General features: G+C 47.9%; 1 protein-coding gene across 2 annotated transcripts in view; it reads right to left on the bottom strand.

Annotated features, from left to right (window-relative positions):
* Positions 1–20,245, bottom strand: part of FBXW4 (F-box and WD repeat domain containing 4) — a 97,239-nt gene that overhangs the window by 16,297 nt on the left and 60,697 nt on the right. For both annotated transcript variants that reach the window (XM_063101852.1, XM_063101851.1), the window contains exons 6-8: positions 10,624–10,689; positions 1,092–1,232; positions 83–224 (exon numbers count right to left, since the gene is read on the bottom strand). In XM_063101852.1, coding sequence (XP_062957922.1) covers positions 83–224; positions 1,092–1,232; positions 10,624–10,689 — 349 coding nt within the window. The remainder of the gene's footprint in view (positions 1–82; positions 225–1,091; positions 1,233–10,623; positions 10,690–20,245) is intronic.

Raw genomic sequence — 20,245 nt, forward strand, 5'->3', positions numbered from 1 at the left:
CAGGGACATGTGCCACTGAAGGCTTCGTGCAACCCATAATGAGTCCTGGCATGCTGAGGTGTGAGGTAGGCAGGACACTTACATGCAGGCAGGCCCTTTGGCGCCGATCCCACAGCCGCACAACACCGTAGTAAGAGGAACCTGTGGCCAGGAGGTGGTTGCCATCTGTCTGCAGGCAGTACAGGGTGCTGTCATGGGGCTCCTCCCACTCCATGACACATTTCCTGTCCAGGCAGAGGAGATGCAGGGGAGATGCAGGGGAGGTTCAGGGTCCCCTTCACCTCCGCCCCAGCTTCCTCAGGGGACTAGAGGAACTGAGGGAAGGGTTAGGGAGCCATTCTGGGCTGGGAGAGAAAAGCCTGAATCACCATTTTTTTTTTTGGCAGCTGGACGGTATGGGGATCTGAACCTTTGACCTTGATGTTACAAGGCTATGCTCTAACCAACTGAGTAACTGGCCATCCCCCTTTTTTAATAGGTGGCTTCTATCATTGTTGGTTACCTTATTTATTTATGCAGCTGGCTGGTACAGGGATCTGAATCACCAGATTATTATTTTTTTGGTGGCTAGCCAGTACAGGGATCTGAATCCCTGACCTTGGTGTTACGAGGCCATGCTCTCACCAGCTGAGCTAACCAACCAGCCCAATCACCAGATTCTTTAAAAACCAAATTTAATGGGAGAAGGCATCCTCTGTAAAGGACTCTCGCCAAGCCCCAGAGCACAGAACAGATTATACTTTCATTGGTATTTTCACATGTTTGGTTACTTGCCATACGACTTGAGGGGGAGAAATAATAAAGGCCTCAAGAAAGGCTGGGACAGATTGCTGTGGGACAGTACCCTGACAGCTCCAGAGGCCCAGAGAAATACCTGCTCTTATCAGCGCCTGTTGGCTACACTCTCCCAGCCCACAGGGACCAGGGCTGCCCAAGGGTAGGGAGTCAAAGCTTGATATGACCTTGCCGCCCCTTTCTTCCAAGCCCGACTAGAGTCTCTGTACCCTCTCCCATTGGCTGACCCAGAACAGGAGGGAATACTGGGAATGGGATGGGGCTCCCACCACCTGTCCTCCCCACCCTGCACTCACCGGACACTGGCGCGGAGGTCCCAGTAGCGAACGTAGGTGTCATAGCCACAGGACAGCAGTGTGGAAGGGGACTCATACATTACATCCAGCACCCCAGCTCCTGGGGGAAAGTCACTGCCCAGGTGTGTCATCAGCTGCCCACTGGGGAGAGGAAGGGCAGAGGGTTAAAGGCTACCTCACCTTGGCCCCTACACATTCTTTTAACCTTCAGTGGCATCAGACCTTAGGGAATACAGCTCTCCTTACTCAGCTAGAATTAGACTCCCTGAGGAAGGGAGCTGAGGGAGGAGGAGCCCTAGACTCCTACCCCTCTCATCCTAGCCATGAGGCCTCTCCAACCATGACCAGCCCCCCTCTCCTCCCAGTGTCCCAGCCCCCAGCTAAAGGCCTCAGTCAGATGCCAGCAGCCCCTCCATCACACTTGCATGCCACCCAGCCACTCCTTCTCAAGACAATGAATGGGCCTTGCTGAAGGGATTGGACACAGACACACACGCATGCGCGCGCACGCTCTCTCTCTCTCTCTCTCTCTCTCTCTCTCTCTCTCTCTCTCTCTCTCTCTCTCTCTCTCTCTCTCTCCCCTCTCTCCCTCCCTCTCCCTCCCTCTCCCTCTCTCTCTCTCTCTCTGTTACTTTATACTCCTTGATCCTGCAGGTCATGCAGTTCTGAGCTGCCTGAGCCCAATGCCTTAATTCCTGCCTGTAATCTGGAGCTCAAACCTCATTGGGGATAAAGACCACACAAAGGGAGAAGGGGAGTCCCAGGAGATGTTAAAACAAGTAAACACCTTTGTGTCTGGGGAGAGAAATCGCTGAGAAAGCAGCTTAGCAGGCTGGTCCCTGGTGTTCCTGGCCCTGTTGGCCCCCAGCCCGGGGCTAGCACGCCTCTGTGATCACAGCCCCCAGCCTGCTGGGCTCCAGCCGGCTCCCCCCACCCTCACCCCACCCGGTGGCCAAGAGCAGATTACTGAGAAGAACAATTTCTTTGTGGCTGTGTAATTCCCTCCGTGACCGCGGCAGTGGGCAGACCCCCTGCCCTGATGCCAGACCCCTAGCAACCACGTAGGGGGGCCTCCTGACCCTAGCAACTACCCCTCAACATCAAGTGCACCCGCTAATCCCTGTGGCTAAGGGACAGGAGGAAGTATTGAGTTTCTACAGAATGACTGGGGGGAATGAAGGAGAAGGGGCACCCTCCGGACCTGATGCCTCAGCTTCCTTCACCCATGAGTTGCTGGGCTCTCTTCCCATGGCATAACAGGAGAAACAAGGCCATGGACACTTCACAGGGACACCCAGGTAAGAGGCCCTGGCATGGGGTGGAGAGGACTTCACGGCCCCACCAGCCCAAGCTTTGGTCCAAGCAGCATTTCATCAGCAAAGGGCTTGAGACAGATAAGGCTCCAATCCTTCCACCTCACTCAGATTCTGATCCTCAAGCTCCCTTCTCCCCAGCAGAGCCACCGTCTTCCCTTCAGGCTGAATGAAGGAATCAAAGGAGGAGGCTAGAGGTTCCTTTCCACCCACTCTGCCTTTCCCTTTGAGCCCTGGGCAGTGAGCCCCAGCAAGGAGCACAGCTGTGGTCCAGTGGGGGGTTAGGCCCCAAGTCAGCATCCCTGCCCCCAGCCTCCTCTCCAGGGAAGTTCTTGCCTTCCTTCCAGTGGCCCAGTGGTGGGCTGGGGAAGAAGATGACAAGCCTCTGTCTGTTAGGGGGCTCCTGAGAGGGATCAGGCAGAAGGCTTTCTCCCCAGATCAGTGTCCCCTAGAGACCACTGACCACAGCTCTGAGAGGAGCCCTCCTTCCCAGATTGGCCACCAGCCATGATTCAGCCACCCTGCCCAGGGCCTGTAGGGATGTCAGTCTCTCTTCTCCACAGGTACACATGTCATTTGTGTACACTGGGTAGGGGCTATTTTTCTCCCTCTTCTTCCAGATTTGGGGGCCCTGCCCCTCTCCATTAGTGAGGACTTAAGGGATGATTGAGGAGCCTTCCCCTTTAATCTATAGAAGTAATTTCATGTTTGTTTGAAATAGAAGATGAAAGGCAGTGGGGGGTTGGGGACAGTGACGCCCAGCATGGCTCTACCTGCCCACCCCTGGTTCCAGGGTTCAGCAGGAAGGAGAACTGGGCACCCATGGAGCTGGGCAGGGACAGCAGCATAAGGGGCACACCCAGACTGAGCTGCCAACCTGGGCTCCTTCCCCAGCATCCAAGCCACCACTGGAAAATGCCATGGCCATAAGTACCTGCAATAAGAAATACAGAACAGCCCCAGGGGCCCCTACCCTCTGGGAGAGACCCAAGAACCCAGTAAGCACCACCTCTTGGGAGCCACAGCAAGTCCTGCCAGCCCAGCCTGGCCAGGGTTGGAGGAGTTCCTCTCTGCTGTGCTGTTCTCTGAAATGGCCACACACACTTTAAATGGGCCAATAAAAAGATACAATTTATTTTGCCTCTGGAACCAGGACCCTCAAGGCTCTGTTGTGTAGTGCCTGTGAGGTTAAGTTCAGAGCATAAACTGACACACCAGGCTCTGGGAAATGGCCCTTCTCTTCAAATAGCGGCCCAGCGGTGCCATAGGAGCCCTGCTGGGGCTTTGATTTGGGAAAACAAACAGAAATGGCACCATGGACCCTTCGCAGGCCTCCACTCCAGGCCCAATTTAACTAAAAACCTCTAGCTCAACTGGTCTGGTGGAGGGAGAGATTGGCCCAACAATAGGCCCAAACTTTGGGGGCATGGGGGACAGAACAAGCTGTCTGTCTCCTCAAACCCTCCTCCTGGGCTCCTTTTCTTACTGCAAGTGTGTTCTTGTAAAAATGATTAGATTGCAATTTGTATAACATGGTGACCCCCAAATTCAGACGTTTCACCCCTTTTCTCTGGAAAGAATGTTAAGAATGCTTCTCGGCCTCTCTCTGTGGGGGGTAAGAGGAGGGTGCAGAGCCTTGGCTGTTGCACAACTTGTGTGGGAACGGGGCTGCCGCTCAGAGCCCTGGGCCAAGACGGGAGCAAGGGCCAGGTCTGTCAATATAGAGGGCCAGACAAAAAGTCCATTCCCTTCTAACTCCTGTGGACAAAGCCCGAGCCTCCAGGAGCCGCTGAGAGCTGGGGGGCCTCCGCACACCCCAGCCTCCCCCAAGCCTGACTCCAGCAATTCTGTCTCAACCCAGGGAAAGATAAAGACAGATGGGGCTGCCTGTGTGAGTCTGATGAATGAGACACAGGCTAGGAAGGGGCCCTGGCTGTGTGCAGGCTTCTGGGAGGCCCTGGTACCTGAGCAGAAAAAAGCAGAGTGGGGCCATATCCCTGAGTGGTCCCTTGAAAAGAGAATCTGGTCCCCCTGGCCCAACCTACCCTGCCGCCCAGAGGATTCTACTGCAGCTGGAGGGAGAAGAGAGAGGAACTTCCTTCTAGTCAGGGAGGAGGGAAATTTAAATAAACCCTGACAGACACCCCATCACCATCTTTGTGGGAACAACTAACTGCAGGTAGGTGCTGGCTATGAAGACCTGGATGGCCCATCTGGGAGAGGCCCCGAATGCCAAGCTACAGTCAGGCCCAGAAGGGCAGTCCCTGGCAGCCCACCCCTGCCCCCCAAGCCTGGTGCCCACTTCCCTCCTCTCACAGCCTCCACATGCCTCCCCCAGCTTGTACTAGAGTGTTCCCGAGACACCACTGGCTCCTGCCTCCCAGCCCACATTTCAGGATGCCTGTGGTTCCCACACCATTTTCCGGCCATTTTTAGTGTACTGGGTTCCTGATGATGCTCCTGGAGACCCTATGGGTGCTCATTCCTGCATCTGTTTGAGTTCTACCTGTCTGGCATGTACTACCCTGAAATGCAACAATGGCTTTTGGGGAGAAAAGGATGGAAAGGTGACAAACAGCTTATCTTCTTACATCTCTGCTCCCTGGGTGACAGATGTCCTGAAGTTATAAGGTGGGCCCAACATGATCTCTAAGAGAATGAGAGGTTTTTCCTCCTTTCCTTCCACCCCATCCTTCCCTCTCTTCCTTCCATCAACCATCAATCGAGCACTTTCTGTATATAAGTCATTGTGCTTAATAGAAACTACAGGGAGATGTGAGCTGTGACAGTGAAAGAAACTGTCCCTGCCTTCAAGGAGTTTTCAATCCAGTGAGGGAGAGAAAGTCTGAATCATGTATCCAACTAACAATACAAAATGTGACTTGATGGGTACCATACAGAGATAAAGGAAAGTTCTATGAGGGGACAGATAAGAAACGACAACATTTCTGGCTGGGGGTATTGACTAACTCTCCAGTGAGTGACAGGCAATGACAGAAGAGGGGGCTGGCTTAGGCAGAAGTAATAGCAACAACAAAGGTGCAGAGCTAAGGCTACCAGGCTGTGTTCTGGCTTGGAGGTGTGAGGGTACAAGTGTCAGGACCTCCAGACCATGGCAGGCCTCAGGGTGTACAATCCTCACCTGGCACGGACTTCTTGAGTGGCACGTTGCAGTAAGGCTCTTGAGCAGGGAGTGATTTTCCTAGCCTAGTCCCCTGACTGCAGATAAGGAAGCCAAGGGCCACAGAGGAAAAGTGACTTTCTTAACATCATATAGCAAAAAAGGGCAGAGCCTGGATCCATGATAAGCGCTGGGCTTCTAGAAAACCAGTCTGGTAGTGGCATTCAGACTGACAGGCACATAGGGAAGTAACCTGAAGGGTCTGTTTTATGTGTCTGCTGGGGCCAGATGAGACTGCTGTGCAGGTTACTGGGGGCAGAGTAGCTGCTGCCACAGCAGCTCACATATATTGAGTCCATACCATGTGCCTGCCACTGTGCTGAGTGCTTTACACATATTAGCTCATTTAATCCTCACAACAGACCCATGAGGTAAGTTTCTCAGCCCCATTTTACAGATGAGAAAACTAAGGTTTAGAGGTTGCACTCCTCTTAAGTGTTAAAGTCAGGTGTGTATGCTCCAGAGTACACACTCTTGTGGTGGCACTCCTGGCCTTTACAGACAACATAGCTACTAGGGGACAGATAGGCCCCAAATGTAACAGAGGAGTGGAGATGAGGAGAAGCCCATGGAAGCTTCTCTTGTCTCAGCCCCATTAGGTGAGAGGGCCCTTCCCAAACACACAGCCTCTCACATGCATGTGTGTGTACGCGTACACAGCCCCCAGCACCCACCCTCGCACACGTGTTCAGACACAATGGCTCAAAGGCCAAGCAGCCGGGCAGCCCACTTTGTACTGCTAACAAGGGGACCGTAATTACAGGAAGGGGCAGCCGGGCAGATAAAAGGATACAAAATTTCAACATCTGTTGCCATAAAGGGATAAGGAGAAGTGAGACGCAAAGTATCAGTTTGGTGTCAGCAGGCAGAGAGCCAATTTCAAAGAGTTCAGTGGGACAGAGGGGACAAGAAAGAAAAAGGAAAGGGGGGAGAAAGAAAGAAAAAGAAATTACAGGGTTCCTTAAAGAGGTAAAGAAAAAAGAGAATGAAAAAAGCTGTCAGTAATACTTTCAAAGGACAAGGCAGGTACATTAAAGAGGGGCAATTTCTGTAATCACCCTGACTGAGGGCCAGGCCTCCTGCATGGGGTGGGGGCGGCGGGCCAGGGGCAGAGACAAAGCCACACCTGGGTGGGATGGGCACTAATGGTGCCCTCACGTTGGCCCAGCCTGCACTCAGGACACCACTGCCTTCTCCAGATAGTTAAAAAGGGCTCTAGCCAGATGCCCCTTGCCATTCCAAATACCATTAAATGCCCTAACATTTATATCCTGTACTCAGTGCAGGAATACCAAGATAAGTTCCCAGCTCAGAGGGGGAGCTATACCAGTCCACATGTGCGGCTGACCAGGTGGCCCTTATGAGTGCTCTAACACAGTATTCAGTGGGAAGGGCCACCAACTCCAGCCACAGAGATCAGGATCAGGGAGGGATTCATGGTGGAGGTGCTGTTTATGCTGAAAAGTGGGCAGAGTTTCATTAGGCAGAGATGGGGTATACCAGGCATGGGGGGTTGTCTTAAGCAAAGGCTCAGTGGAGAAAAATATAGGACACCTGTCAGAATGGGTGAGAAACCTATCCTGCACCTGCTTTTGCTGAAAAAGCAGAAACTTAGGGGCTTTGAGAGAAATGGAAGTGTAATGGGGAATTGGGGATAACCCTGGTCCCAAGGGGAAGGGGAGATAAAGGGATTTGTGCAGGGGCATGCACATGGTCACATATACAAGGCAGCACAGTGCCTCAATGCCCTAGGAGCAGCCAGGTCACCAAAGCACCCCCTACTCCCTTCTCTACCCCAGTCCCCAGGATGGCTTAAGGCTGTTGCTGGACCTGCTGTGACATGTTCAGGTATGGAATCACAGGCCTCTCCACCCTGGAGCCCACCTGCCCACAGCCACCAGGGGCCCTAGTTGTGTCCTATCTCAGGGCACCAAGGCTAGATCCAGCTCAAATGCCCCTGGGCAGGAAAAGTAAAACCCACAGCAAGAACAAGCCCATGTAGGATGGGGGTGTGTGTTGTATCAGGGCAGTTAGACCCACCTGAGCCTTCCAGTGGCTGGGAGGTGTGCCCTACACAGCCAACACTTGGCACCTTCACTAGGGCCTAGCCAAGGGCCCTGCTAAAATGCAGGGAGAGAACACAGGATGAGCCTTGATTCCCCCAGACCCTAGGCTCAGGAGCAGGATGACTTTGGCATGGTTCCTTGGGGCCTGACAGGACAACAGGGCCTAGCTAGGAACACTTCAGTGGTAGGCTATCAGCAGAGTCTGTCATGATGGAGGTACAGGAGTTCCTGGCACTTGATGTTTGAGGGCTGGGCCTGATGACCACTAACTGTGGAAGCAGGAATACTCTGGCACCCTGAGGCTGGATGAAAGACTCCATCTTTCTCATTTAGACAGATTAGAGATCGCCTGTCCTTGGACCCAAGCCCATGGTGTCCAGCTTCAGGAGAGAGAAGGGAGGAAGGGAGAGGGAGACAGCCAAGATCCTTGCCTCCTAGGCAATGGCTGTGTGCCCATGGTAGCCCTCTGACCTGTGTGCTCCAGCCAGCACCTCCCTTCTACTGCCACCCCAGCCTAGCCCATAGGGAGAACATGGTCTCTAGAGGTCTTGATGAGGTGTTGAGGGAACCACAGTGAACCTGAAAGGGCTCCCCAGGCATTCTGAGTAGTGTAGGCTGCCTGAGGGCAGGTGTCTAAGAGACACACAGACAGACATGAGGATGGCTCCACCGATGACAGCAGCGCTGGTGCCCAGTGGGGAGCCTACACATCCAAGTGTGTCCCAGCCCCCACCATCATCCTAGGAGCACCCCCAGAGGAGTGATACCAGAGCAAAACTGCCCCTCCAGAGCTCCCCTCCACCCAAGTCATAGCACATACATAAAAGAAAAAATCCAGGCGCTCCTCAAATTTCAGTAGTGACAGGTTAAAAGCAAAGAATCCATCCTGCACTGCACACCGCCCAGTCCTGAGTCCTGCCGGTGATGCTGCTCCCCCTTGCATATTGGCCTGTCAGTCAGGCTTTGGTGTTATTGAAAGATCAAACTCTGTCCTGCCTGTTCATTACCTTAATCCTATTTTCCACATGGCTTTATTATCTGCTTGGGCTTCTCTGGGAAAGACAGCTCCAGAGAGTCGTCCTGTCCATCCATTTCCTCCCACCAAAAGCAGATGCCTGCACCAGAGCATCTTTCCTCAATCCCTGTACTGCTTAGTCCTCGAAGCTTTCCTAGGGACAGGACAGATATTTAAACAAGGCCTGGTTCCTCCCAGTAGTGACTGGAGAGTCTGGGGGATAGACAGAAGGCAATGCCAAGTGATGCCCAGGGTAGCCCTGCTACAAGCAGTAGAGCCCACAGGCCAGCTAGAGGATGCAGTGGCTGTTTCTCACTGGCTCCAGTGAGAATCAATAGCTGGCTTGTGCCCATTTTCATTTGGGTTCATTCTAGGTTCAGTAAAGACTCAGTGTTTGTGGTTAGTGAAGTCTGGGGATTTCATACGAGAATGGCAAAGAATTGGTGCCTTAGAACTCCATCCTGAACATCTGTGCCCAGGAGTACCCCTCCACCAAGGCAACCACAGGCAGAAGAGGCCACTCAAACATCACCCAACCTTTGAGATGAAGCTGGACCATGGTGGTGCACCCAGATCACCCCCTGCCTTGCGTGCCATCCTGGGCCCATGCAGGTGATGGTGCCAAGGACAAGACTCAGCTACATGACTAAATAAAACTGAATTTCAGCAGAAATGCCCATCTGTCAAGAGCCTTCTCTGTGCCATGAGGTCAGCAGGTTCACCTCCACCTCCACTAGTCACAAAGCCACAGACATTTTGAGGATTAAAAGGCTGAGCCTCCGCAAACTACAAGATACTAGTGTGGAAACAACTGTGGGTGGGGAGGAAGAGAGAAGAGGAGGAGACAGACTGCATTGGATGGATGCCCCCAAGGTGGCAGGCGCTATGTGGAGAACTTTTCCACGATAATTTTGTTCATACTAGTTCTGTTAGGTAGGGATGATTAACTCCCACTTTACAAGTGTGGAAACTGAAGCCCAGAGAGACCCCGAGTTACGGAGCTAATAAGCAGCAGAGTAATTGTGGAACTCAGGTCGTCTGCCACATGGCCGGTGCTCACTCTGCCTCTCCTCACAGCCTCCAGTCACACATGGGTGGGCAGCTGCCTCCTCCACCAAGGGAGGGGCCCCTCCTGCCCCAGCCCCGTTCAAATGGAAGAAGGGCCAGTGGCAGGAGTTTGGCAGTGTGAGTTTATGGGAACAAGTTTCATAGCCTGTAAGAATTCCAGCATCCCAGGGGCTGAAGAACAAAGAAGCTTTGGGAAGTTTTAGCTGGGCTGGCAACAGTGTGATGTGACCACTGGCCACATTAACAAAAGTAGATCTAGAACGAGGGAGGTGATAGCACCTGCCACTCATCAGACCACACCTGGTCTGTTCACTACTCATGTATGAACACACAATTTCAAGGGGGATAAAACCAGATGAATTAGAGAAACTTTCAGGTGAGACTGGTCCTAAAACCAGTGTGAGACCAACGACTGTAGGTCACCCATCCAGCCATTCCTCCTCACATTCTTTCTTGTTGACCAAACCCTGATTCTGTGCCACCCCGAACCCCTCCCTGCCACTGCCAGTGTGAATGCGGAGAAAGCTGGGCTCTTCCTCAGGCTCAGGAGTGGAATCCTGACTGGCTATTCCTTTCCACAGTCAGGCATTTCTCAGAGAAAGAGTACCATAAATCCAAATTGTTGTTGTTATAAATTCTACGTGAAATTATTACCTATTATAAATTACATCAATAGTCTCCTCAAGCTAACCCCAAATGATTCCATGTGAGAAGGCTCCGCAGCAGAGGCTCACTGTGGGTTGTGGAACAAGGGTCCTTCCCAGCCTTCTCCTTGACCACTGGGCCAACCAAGGCAGGGGTTTGGCTCAGCTAGTTCTTTCCTTTGTCTCCCCAGCTGCTCTGCCCCTACCTCCACTTGAAGCCACAGTAGGCTCAGGAAATCTCTTACCTGTTGAGGTCCCAGATTCTCAGGGGTGAGAAGTGCCCACAACAAGCCGTCCCTGTTACAAAAGAGCTGCCAAACAAAAGAAGAGCAGAGTTAGATCTGACTTGTCAGAACTTGTGACGGAAGTGGCTACACAATTGGAAATACCATGCTCATTCTCCAGGGATCATGGGGTTAAGCCAGAATGAGAGAAGCAGCCAAGAGAGCCATCAAAAGAGTTGTAGGAAGACAATTTGGCGAGGGCTGTAGCCTCCCAGAGCTCACTGGCCAGAGGACCCACAGGCTCAACGCCGGCTGCTCAGATTGGATTGCATGGTCTCTGCCCACCAAGAAAACACATTTCTAGATGTGCAACTCTGAGTCCAAAGGAGAGCAAACCTGATGGACTTCAGCTGTATGAACCTTGAGAGCACAATGCCATGGCACAGAAAAGGTCTCCTGGGACTAGGTCGTTAGGGGCTGGAAGATCATGTGATGCCCAGGTCAGAGGTAGGAGTGGCTGGGGGGGCATTACTAAAGATTTTAAGAGTTGGGGGAATCTGGTAATGTGGCACAAGCACTGGGTAAGTGTAAAGGTACCAAACTGAGAAAAGGAAAAATATGAAAGGCGAGCAAGTCCCATGGAAGGTTATATGACACTATATGCTAGTATTCTGCTAATAGGCAGAATCCTCTAAGGAAATGACAGACACTGCCAAGAGGTAGGCAGGAAGCAGCACACTGATCATATTTGCCAGAGTATCTCTTCAACATATAAAAAAGTCAACATATATAACCTGCATAGCTTCATTTTAAGTGGAAGCACAAGCCTAGTGTGAAGGATCAGTGCAATGAGCCAGGTTGGCTGTAGTGCTAGGACTAGAACTTGAACTCATGAGCCAGATAGCTCCTTTGTTAGAGGATCTGGCAGGGTGGAGAGGGAAAGCCTTCAGGAAACCTAGGCTTGCAATCCTACATAGCAAGCAGGAAAGTTGAAAGCAGCTGTGTCACACAGGAGCCCTGGGGCAGGGATTGGCCATGTCCCTACATGTCTTGCCTGGGGGTAAAGGAGACTGGACATATTAATGACATATTAAAAATGTGCGGCCCATCTGTCCTGGCCCTGCCCAGCACCTGTGGCTCTCTGATCCCAAGCGTGTCAGTTGGGAGATGGATATCCACAGAGAGGACTCTGAAGAAGCCAGTGGCTTTGGCTAGAATGGGTAGTTGGCCTGCCAGTTGCTGATGGGGAGATATTAGAGCAGGCATTGGCCAAGCCACTGTTTTACAATCAAAATTGGAGTGCAGGTGTCTGCTTTTCAACCCCAAGCTGATAAAAAAAAGCCATATGAGCCACCCTGGGGCTCTCATGCCTCAAGCTAAGACTTCCTCCAGGGACATGCCCCATCATCCCAGCTTTCTCTTGACACATGGGATTGCAAGCAGCCACTAAACTACTGAGTGGTAGTGCCAAAACAGCTACTTCTGGCATGCCTCAAGTTACTCCCAGCCTGGGAAATAGCCACTGGACAGTGAAGAATCAAACTACAAAGTCAGGAGGTATTGCCCTCATCTCCCTCCCCCCATCATTTTTCTCTTTAGGGTAATCCATTAATAACTGGCAAAGCCAATTACCTTGGATTGGAAACATAATAGCCACTTGGAAATCATTCGAGCAGGTAATTGGGCTCTCCATATTTTTGAGGAGTGGGGGCCAGGTGAAGGGCGCCAGCACAGACAAACAGACATCTCTTAAGGAGGCCTGTGGCAGGCTTCTGACTGGCCACAGGCCTAAATTAGCATCAAGGTAAGTCAATAGAGAGAGAGGGGAGGAAACTGGAACTTTAATCCCTGCCACTTCCACAGCTCTGACCTCCCAGCAGGGATGGTGAGGGTGTGGTGGGGGTGGGGGACGTAAACACCCTTCCCAGGGACTCCTACCCTCCTCTGTTCCAGCCTACCCATGCCTGGCCCTGACCATCTGCCACCACGAGGAAAGCTCCTCACCTTCATACCCTATGAAGGGCTTTCTTAATCGCCTGGACATAACACCTATAAATGTTTCTTTCCACAAGCTGCCCTTTTCCCTTGCCTAACTAACTACTTTGAAGCAGGGAGGAAGAGAGGGAGGGAAAACAGGGTGTCTTCCTGGCACTTACAAGGACCTAAGAGTTTAATCAAATTTAACACTCAGTAAAAAACCATCTGAGCAACAGTCAAGCAGATTTTAAGCCAGGTCTTGCTGGAGGAGCACTCACCAGGATTCACATCCAAACCATGGGGGCTGGCTGCAGACACAGTCTGCATACCTCAAACTACTCCCCACTATTTGCAGCCATACTTGCCCCCCATTCCAGTCCCCAGTTCCCACTGTCCTTAGGAAGAATAAGGCAAAACTACAGAACAGCCACATTCAAAATGAGAAGATTTAAAAGAGTGTGCCCAAATGCAGTCTCCCCAGAGTGTACGACAGACACATGGAGCAGAGGAAGAGAAGGAAGTCACCACTCTGGAACACTCAAAGGATAGGTCACATCCCACAATGAGTCCACAAAACAGAAATTATTATTCCCATTGTACAGAAAGGGAAAAAAAATTAAATGACAGCCACACATAGGACCTGTTGTTCACACACTCAGACCCCTCCTTCTAGACTCGCCACATAAGAGTGCTTTGAAAAGTGGTCAGTGGATGGGATTTGAGCATCACAGGCAGCTCCACCATCCTCAGTTCTCTGACCTAACTGTTGGTCGAGTTATCCCCAAAATCGTGCCATGTGCTGACCTCCTGCTGCACCTGTATCAGCCTGATTCTTCATCCAGATCCTACATCCCTCACCATGCTGGGTTTGATGCTAAGCATGTCAAAGTTTATCAATAAATACTTGGAGAACAACCAAATGAAAGTATGTACCATTCCTTCTATGGCTCCTCCTAGGGGAATACTCAAAGAATTGTCCTCATTAGAAAGCTTTTACCATAACCTTAATTTAGGGTTTGAAATTACTGAAAAATCAGCTCCCATGAGAAAAGAAAGAAAATTCAAATAGCTTTTGCCCTCAATCCCACCTCTTTCCTCAGGGATATCCCAGGAACAAGGATGTCAAAACCAAGTTGAACGGGCAGAGGCAGAAGCTGGTGGCTCCCCAGATAGGTTGACCATCCTTCCTTTGAGTCCCTAGCATACTCATGGGACAAATGGCATTTTTTGGTGTATCTTCCCATCTCCCCTGTGAGATTATGAACCAGCTGGTGGCTCCTGTGTCCTCCAGTGCCTAGCACAGTGCCTGGCCCAGAGGAGGCACTCACACAAACCTGTGCAACTTAACTGAAAGGACTTTCCAGAGCCCACAGCCAACACAGCTGTGGAAGCTAGTCATGTGGGCTGGAAAGGTGGTCCCTGTGCTTCTGAAAGGAACAATTCTCAGATCACCAAAGACTCACCTGAATGACACATGACACAGTCATACATTGTTAGGGGGATGAGAAGTCCCTCATAAGCACTACAACCAGATAATAGATGAGAAGTACCAACAGTACCTAAAAATTAATGTCCAAACACACACACACATACGCACTCTCTCATGCTCATGCACACTCACACAAGTACACACACACTTTCTCTCTTAGCTAGAGGGTCTAAAAGTCATTCTGACTCCATAAACTCCATTCTTTTTGGACCAGAAAGCCCTTACCAGATGCCAGCCTTCTACAATTTCTCATCCTGTCCCAGACCTTGCCCAGACCCTCAACCTACCTTACTTGCCCCTTAGTCCTAGCTCAGGCAAACCCGGTGTCACAGAGCCCATCATCAAGCCCAAGAAGTAGACACAGGAGCCCTCACATCTGAGAACACACCAGGAGAATGAGGGGTTCTGTACTCAAGTTGAAGAACAGAAAATAATAAGACATAGAAAGGAGAAGAGGAAGGTGAGAAGGAAAATTAGTTGGGCATGGGCAGGCTGAGAGGAAGGTAGATTCTTGCTGCTTCTATATTAGTTTAGGCCCTTTTAATAACACTAGTAATTTATTGAGCACTTACTATGTGCCAGGTGCAAGTGTTTCAAAAGCATCCCACCTAATCCTTATAACACAATGCAGTCGGTACCACTTTCCCTCTTTTACAGATGAGGAAACTGAGACTCAGAAAGGTAACGTAACTTGCTGTAGCTCACACAGGTAGCAACTAGTAGAACTGAAACTGAAACCCAGTCAGTCCTGATTCCAGAACCAAGTTATGACATCACCCCTCACCCTATAAACTCTCATCTTGGCTACATTTCAAGAGTTAGTCTTATTTGCTCTCAGCACCTAGTATCATGCCTAACATGTATTGAAAACTTAAATGCTTATTGAATGAGTGAATGAATGGCTCAACCTGAAAGAAGAAAAAAGAGACTGAGTAGCTCTGAGGCAGGACAGCAGAAGTGGTGTGCTCAGCAGCTGTGCCCCGTGGCTGGCCTTGAGCCGCCCAGCTGGCCCAGGCCCCAGCAGCCTCTGAGCCCAGGCTGACACACTTTGGCAAGGGAGGCCACCAGAGCTGTCACATCATTCACCAACATGCCCATCAAGTGTATTCAGTTCTCTTCAACCCGCATTGGCATTTTAATTACTGTTGGGTAAACTAATTTGTACAAATGAAGGCCAGGCTGCCTAATAGAATATGCAAGCTCTCTGACCTCTGACAGGCACTGACACGAGATACAAAGGCAGCCGAGGAAGGCTTTTTATCTGAGCCTTATTACTCTCTATTACTCCAATTAGTCAGGCTCCAGTGCTCCTAATTGGAGGAAAAATTGCAATTAAATCAATTTTTGATGGGCTGCAAGTGGGCTCCCGAACCGCCCTGCTTGTGAAACACTGATATTATAGCAGCAAAGGTCACAGGCTTCATCGGCACCTGGGGGCCCCCCGATTTCCTTGGACCCCTCCTTAAATACCTCAAGGAAACCCCTGCCCCTACATTGGCTCAGCCAGCCAGGCTGGGAAGGAGGGAGTCATTAGAACATGTCAGGTCTCATTGCTGCTGCTGCCATCTGCTAACCTCCGCCACTGACATCATTACAACCAGTAAGTCCCGAAGCATGAATACAGTGCGAAGGTCACACAAACTCACTCGGTGAGGGGAGCGAGGGGCAGTAGCTGCAGTGACAGCGCTGTGAGGGAGGGACAAGTGGAGTGGGAACAGGAGGTCAACAGAAGTCAGGAAAGGAAAAGACACAGGCAGGGGGCAGGTGAAAGTGTGAGGGAGCCAGTTCCTAAGATCCAGCCAGCAGGACACCCTGGGTCAGCAGAGGGATAGAGAAAGAGATGTGTCTGGGAAGAGGAAAAAGGAGACAAATCTTGTTCTCCCTACAGCACACATTACACCTTGCAGCTGGGGAAACATCTACCTGAATGATGTGCACAGAACTAGAAGACTGCGAATCACAACTGTGATGGGGGGACAGGAGCATGCTTGTGGGGCCCACCATCCACAGTAGCATCGGTGTAGAAAAGAAGGGAGGAGTTCCTAGAACTAAAGCTGTAAGACCAGGGAGGGGAAGGTAAATACAATCTTGTTCATCAAACTAAAGGATAATAAGACCAAGAGGCCTATTTGAAGCTTGAAAGAGTAAAGCTTAAGGCAAATAAAGAGAAGTTCCATTTCACACAGCAACTGGCATACCATTACCTCAAAGAGATGGTGCAGACAGAAATATAAATTCAGAAGTTTGGCCACCTTCATGGATGACTAAACCACAATGAGTTAACAGGGAAAGGAGAACATCCCTTGCCTTCAAGGAGTCAAGACCAAAAACATGTTAAATAAATTATGGTCCATCTACTTGATGGAATATTCACACTCTTTTAAAATGATGTTCCCAAAGAATTATTATATGAGAAAAAAATAAGAGTATAAACAGTATTATGACAACTATTTAAAAACCAGACTGTGCATAGAAAATGAAAGAGTGGAAGAAAACATACTAAAATGCTAAATGTGATTGTGTTTGGGCAGTAGAGTGATAAACAATTTTTTCTTCTTTTAAATTTTCTTTATTTTCCAAATCTTTTTAAATGACTGTTTGCTACATTTGAAACGGAAAAACATTATTTACATTTTATAAGAGAAAACACAACATAACTAGACACTCCTTTCCATGACTCATGGCCAAGATCAGGGGGACCTGATAGTGAGCTGTCTGCTAGAGCCAGTGTCAGCAATAGTGGCCCTGGCACACCTTGGGCTGAAGTGTTGGGACTGGCTAGTAACCCAAGGCCAAATTGGATGGGAGGTGCTCCTCACTGGCCTCTTTCTCCCAACCAAGCACTGGCCAGTAGGGATCAAGACTGACTCCTGAATTCCACAGCTAGCAGAGGTCTGGAATACCTTTACAGTTACATACACCACACTTTTTCTCACACACACCCCAGATCTCTCTCAGCCAAAGCACATGAGAACAAGATGATACAAGTAGGCACCTATAAGATCAGGCTCTGTATAAAGTGTCCAGAAGCTAGAGCTTCTACTGCTTACACCCTCCCCAACCCCTACTGCAATTCCAACAAACAAGGGCCAAGAAAGTAGGACACAAAATGGTTATTTCCATTTTAACTAATGGTAAAAGGTCAGCCTGACCATGATTATAAGAACTGGCCCAGGCAAGACAAGAGGAGGCTTGAAGTAGAGGCTGCTCTTCCCAAATATACTCACTCCACTCAAGAATCAGAAACTTGGAAAACTTGAGCAATGGAAAGAGAATCCACAGGGAGGGGAAAAAATTAAAGAAATAAAAAACAAAAACAAAAACAGTACAATGGAATAACGGACGTTCATTCAATCTATTGAATTTAATAAGATGTGTTGGGAGCTGCAGAAAGAGCAGTTTCTAAACTATACTTCCCATCTGCATGGCCCCCAAACACAAACAACTCCTCCGAATGCTCCTAAAAGAAAGAAATGGCAATATGATACAGTGCTAATAGAAAAACTAACAGGGTCAGACTTTCTGAGAAATGATGATATAATGTTCACAAAACTAGATGCCCAACAAGAGGCATGAAAAAAGATGAGCTATATACATGGTCATTATTTGCAGACAATATAATTGTCTACATAGAAAATCCAAAAGACTCAACTGAAAAACTATGACAACTAACACCAGGGTTGGATGAGGTAGTTAGCATGCTGCAAACAACAGCAGAAAGGAGTATAGACACGAACTCCTGGCTCTGCCTCCAGTAACCATGTGATCTTGAACAGTTATTTAACCTCTCTTAAACCCAGTTTCTTCATTTGTTAAATAGAAATAATACTTAGGCATAGGTATGTTGTAAAAATTAGATGGGATAAGATGCTTAGAACAGTATATGGCACGTAGCAAAAACCCACAGATGTTAGCTATTACTATATACCAGCAATAACCAATTGAAAATGCAATTAAAAATCCACTCACAAAAAGGCTTTAAAACTGTACAATATCTAAGAATGAACCTAATGAGAGAGAGAGAGAGAGAACAAACAAAAAACCAGAAAACATCCATATGAAAAAAATATAAAACTTTACTAAAGGACAGAATTGCTGAATAAGTGGAGAAATATATGTTCCTGGAAGGAAGGTCTCAAGATTATAAAACTGTCAGTCCTCCCCTTTTTAATCTATAAATGCAACACAGTCCTATCCAAACAGATTTTTTACTTAATCATTTGTTTCTAAAATTCATCAGGAAGAGGAAATTCACAAGAATAATCCAGAAATATCTAAAAAAGAACAATGAGAAAGAAGTTACTCTACCATATCAAAACATACTATAGAGCTATATTATGATATTCATGCTAGAACAGACAAACAGATCAATGGATCAGAATGAAGTATCCAAAGCCACACCCATATATTCACAGAGAATCAGTAGATCCTAAAGTGTGGCCTTTAACGAGAGTGGATAAAGAATGAACTAATCAATAAATGGTATACAGACCATCAGCTACACAAATTAGAGCCCTGCCTCCAAGCAGACATCAATTCCAAATGGATTAAGGAGATAATAATTTTTAAAACTACATGAAAAACCATAAAAGTATAAGAAGAAAATACAGGAAAACAGTTTTATAATCTTTGAAAGACATTCTTAAGACAAAAACAAAACTCTAAAGCCATAAAGATAAAGATGGCAGAATTAATCTACAAATAACAAAACTTCTACAAAACAGAAGACATCATACATAACAAGCTGAAAGGTTAGACCCCACTGTTGTAACACTAAGGTCAAGGGTTCAGATCCCCTTACCAGCCAGCTACCCCCCAAAAAATAATAATAATGAAATAACGTTAAACCTCTAGTAATCAAAGAACTGTAAATTTAAAAAACAACAAAAATAATTACAAACACTTGTACAGTTTTTACTTCATTCCAGGTACTGTTCATTTAACCCTCAAAACATTCCTATATATTTGATAATATTTTTCTAGGTATGATAATGGTATTATAATTACATTTTAAAAGCACCATTACCTTTTTGAGTACATACTGAAATATACATGGATGAAATTATATGTCAGATATTTGCTTCAAAATAATATGGAAAGAGAAAGTGTGGGGGGAGTACCGATGAAGCAAGATCAGCCAAGAGTTTGTAATTATTCTACTTTTGTATATTTTGAAATTTTCCATAATAAAGAAGTTTTTTAATAGTCACTATGAAGTATGTGCTACCAATACTATCCCCCTTTCACAGATGAGAAAATTGAGGATTAGTACAATCAATTATGTTTCAATTTTTAAAAATTTTCCCACAAAATAAAAAAAAAAAAGAAAGTTTAAGTAACTCACCAAGATCACACAGCTAGTCGGAGGGGCACTCATGAGTTGACCTCATCCAGTGAGGCTGCAAAGTCCATCTCTTAACCAGTACTCTGTACTTCCCAAATAAGATTTTTTTTTACCCATCAGAGTGGCAAAATTTTTCAAAAAACTGATTATTACCCAGTAGCAATAAGTGTAAAAGGAAATAGGTAACTGTACACACCGTAGGTATACGAGTATAATCTGACACAGTCTAACTGGCGGGCAATTTGGCAGCGTCTAGAAATTTTTAAGTGCACTTTCTTCTCAATCCAGCATGTTCTTTCTAAGTATCTTTCCTAGAAAAATACCTGACTATATGCACAAATAGGCAAGTACACAGATGTTTCCCAAAGGACTGCTTATAATAGCCAAACACTGGAAACAACCTAAGTGTCCATCAACAGAAGGATGATTATAAACGATGGTGTATCTATACTTCTCTGAACTAGAATGCAGCAGCTGGAAAGAATGCAGTAGAGCTAGGTGTTCTGACACGAAAGAACCTCTGAGCCATACCAGGAGAAGAGGAATTCAAGTTGCAGAACAAATGCAAAAAGTGAGCCTAAGACAAAGCAAAATTATATATTTGTACATGTATACATATTTATGAAATTATATGATGTCTACTATTTGCTACGAATGAAAAGATCTGGAGTGACACATACCAGACTTCCTACAAAAAAGGAATAGGATGGGAGAGGGACCACAGGAAGGAGATTTTTACTTTATATTCTATGAATTTTACACTGCTTGAATTTTTTATAATTAGAACATATTCATATATTATCTATGAAACAGAAACAGAAATTAAAAAGGGG

The sequence above is a fragment of the Cynocephalus volans genome, chromosome 7, assembly GCF_027409185.1.
Source record: "Cynocephalus volans isolate mCynVol1 chromosome 7, mCynVol1.pri, whole genome shotgun sequence".
In the NCBI taxonomy this organism is placed as follows: Eukaryota; Metazoa; Chordata; class Mammalia; order Dermoptera; family Cynocephalidae; genus Cynocephalus; species Cynocephalus volans.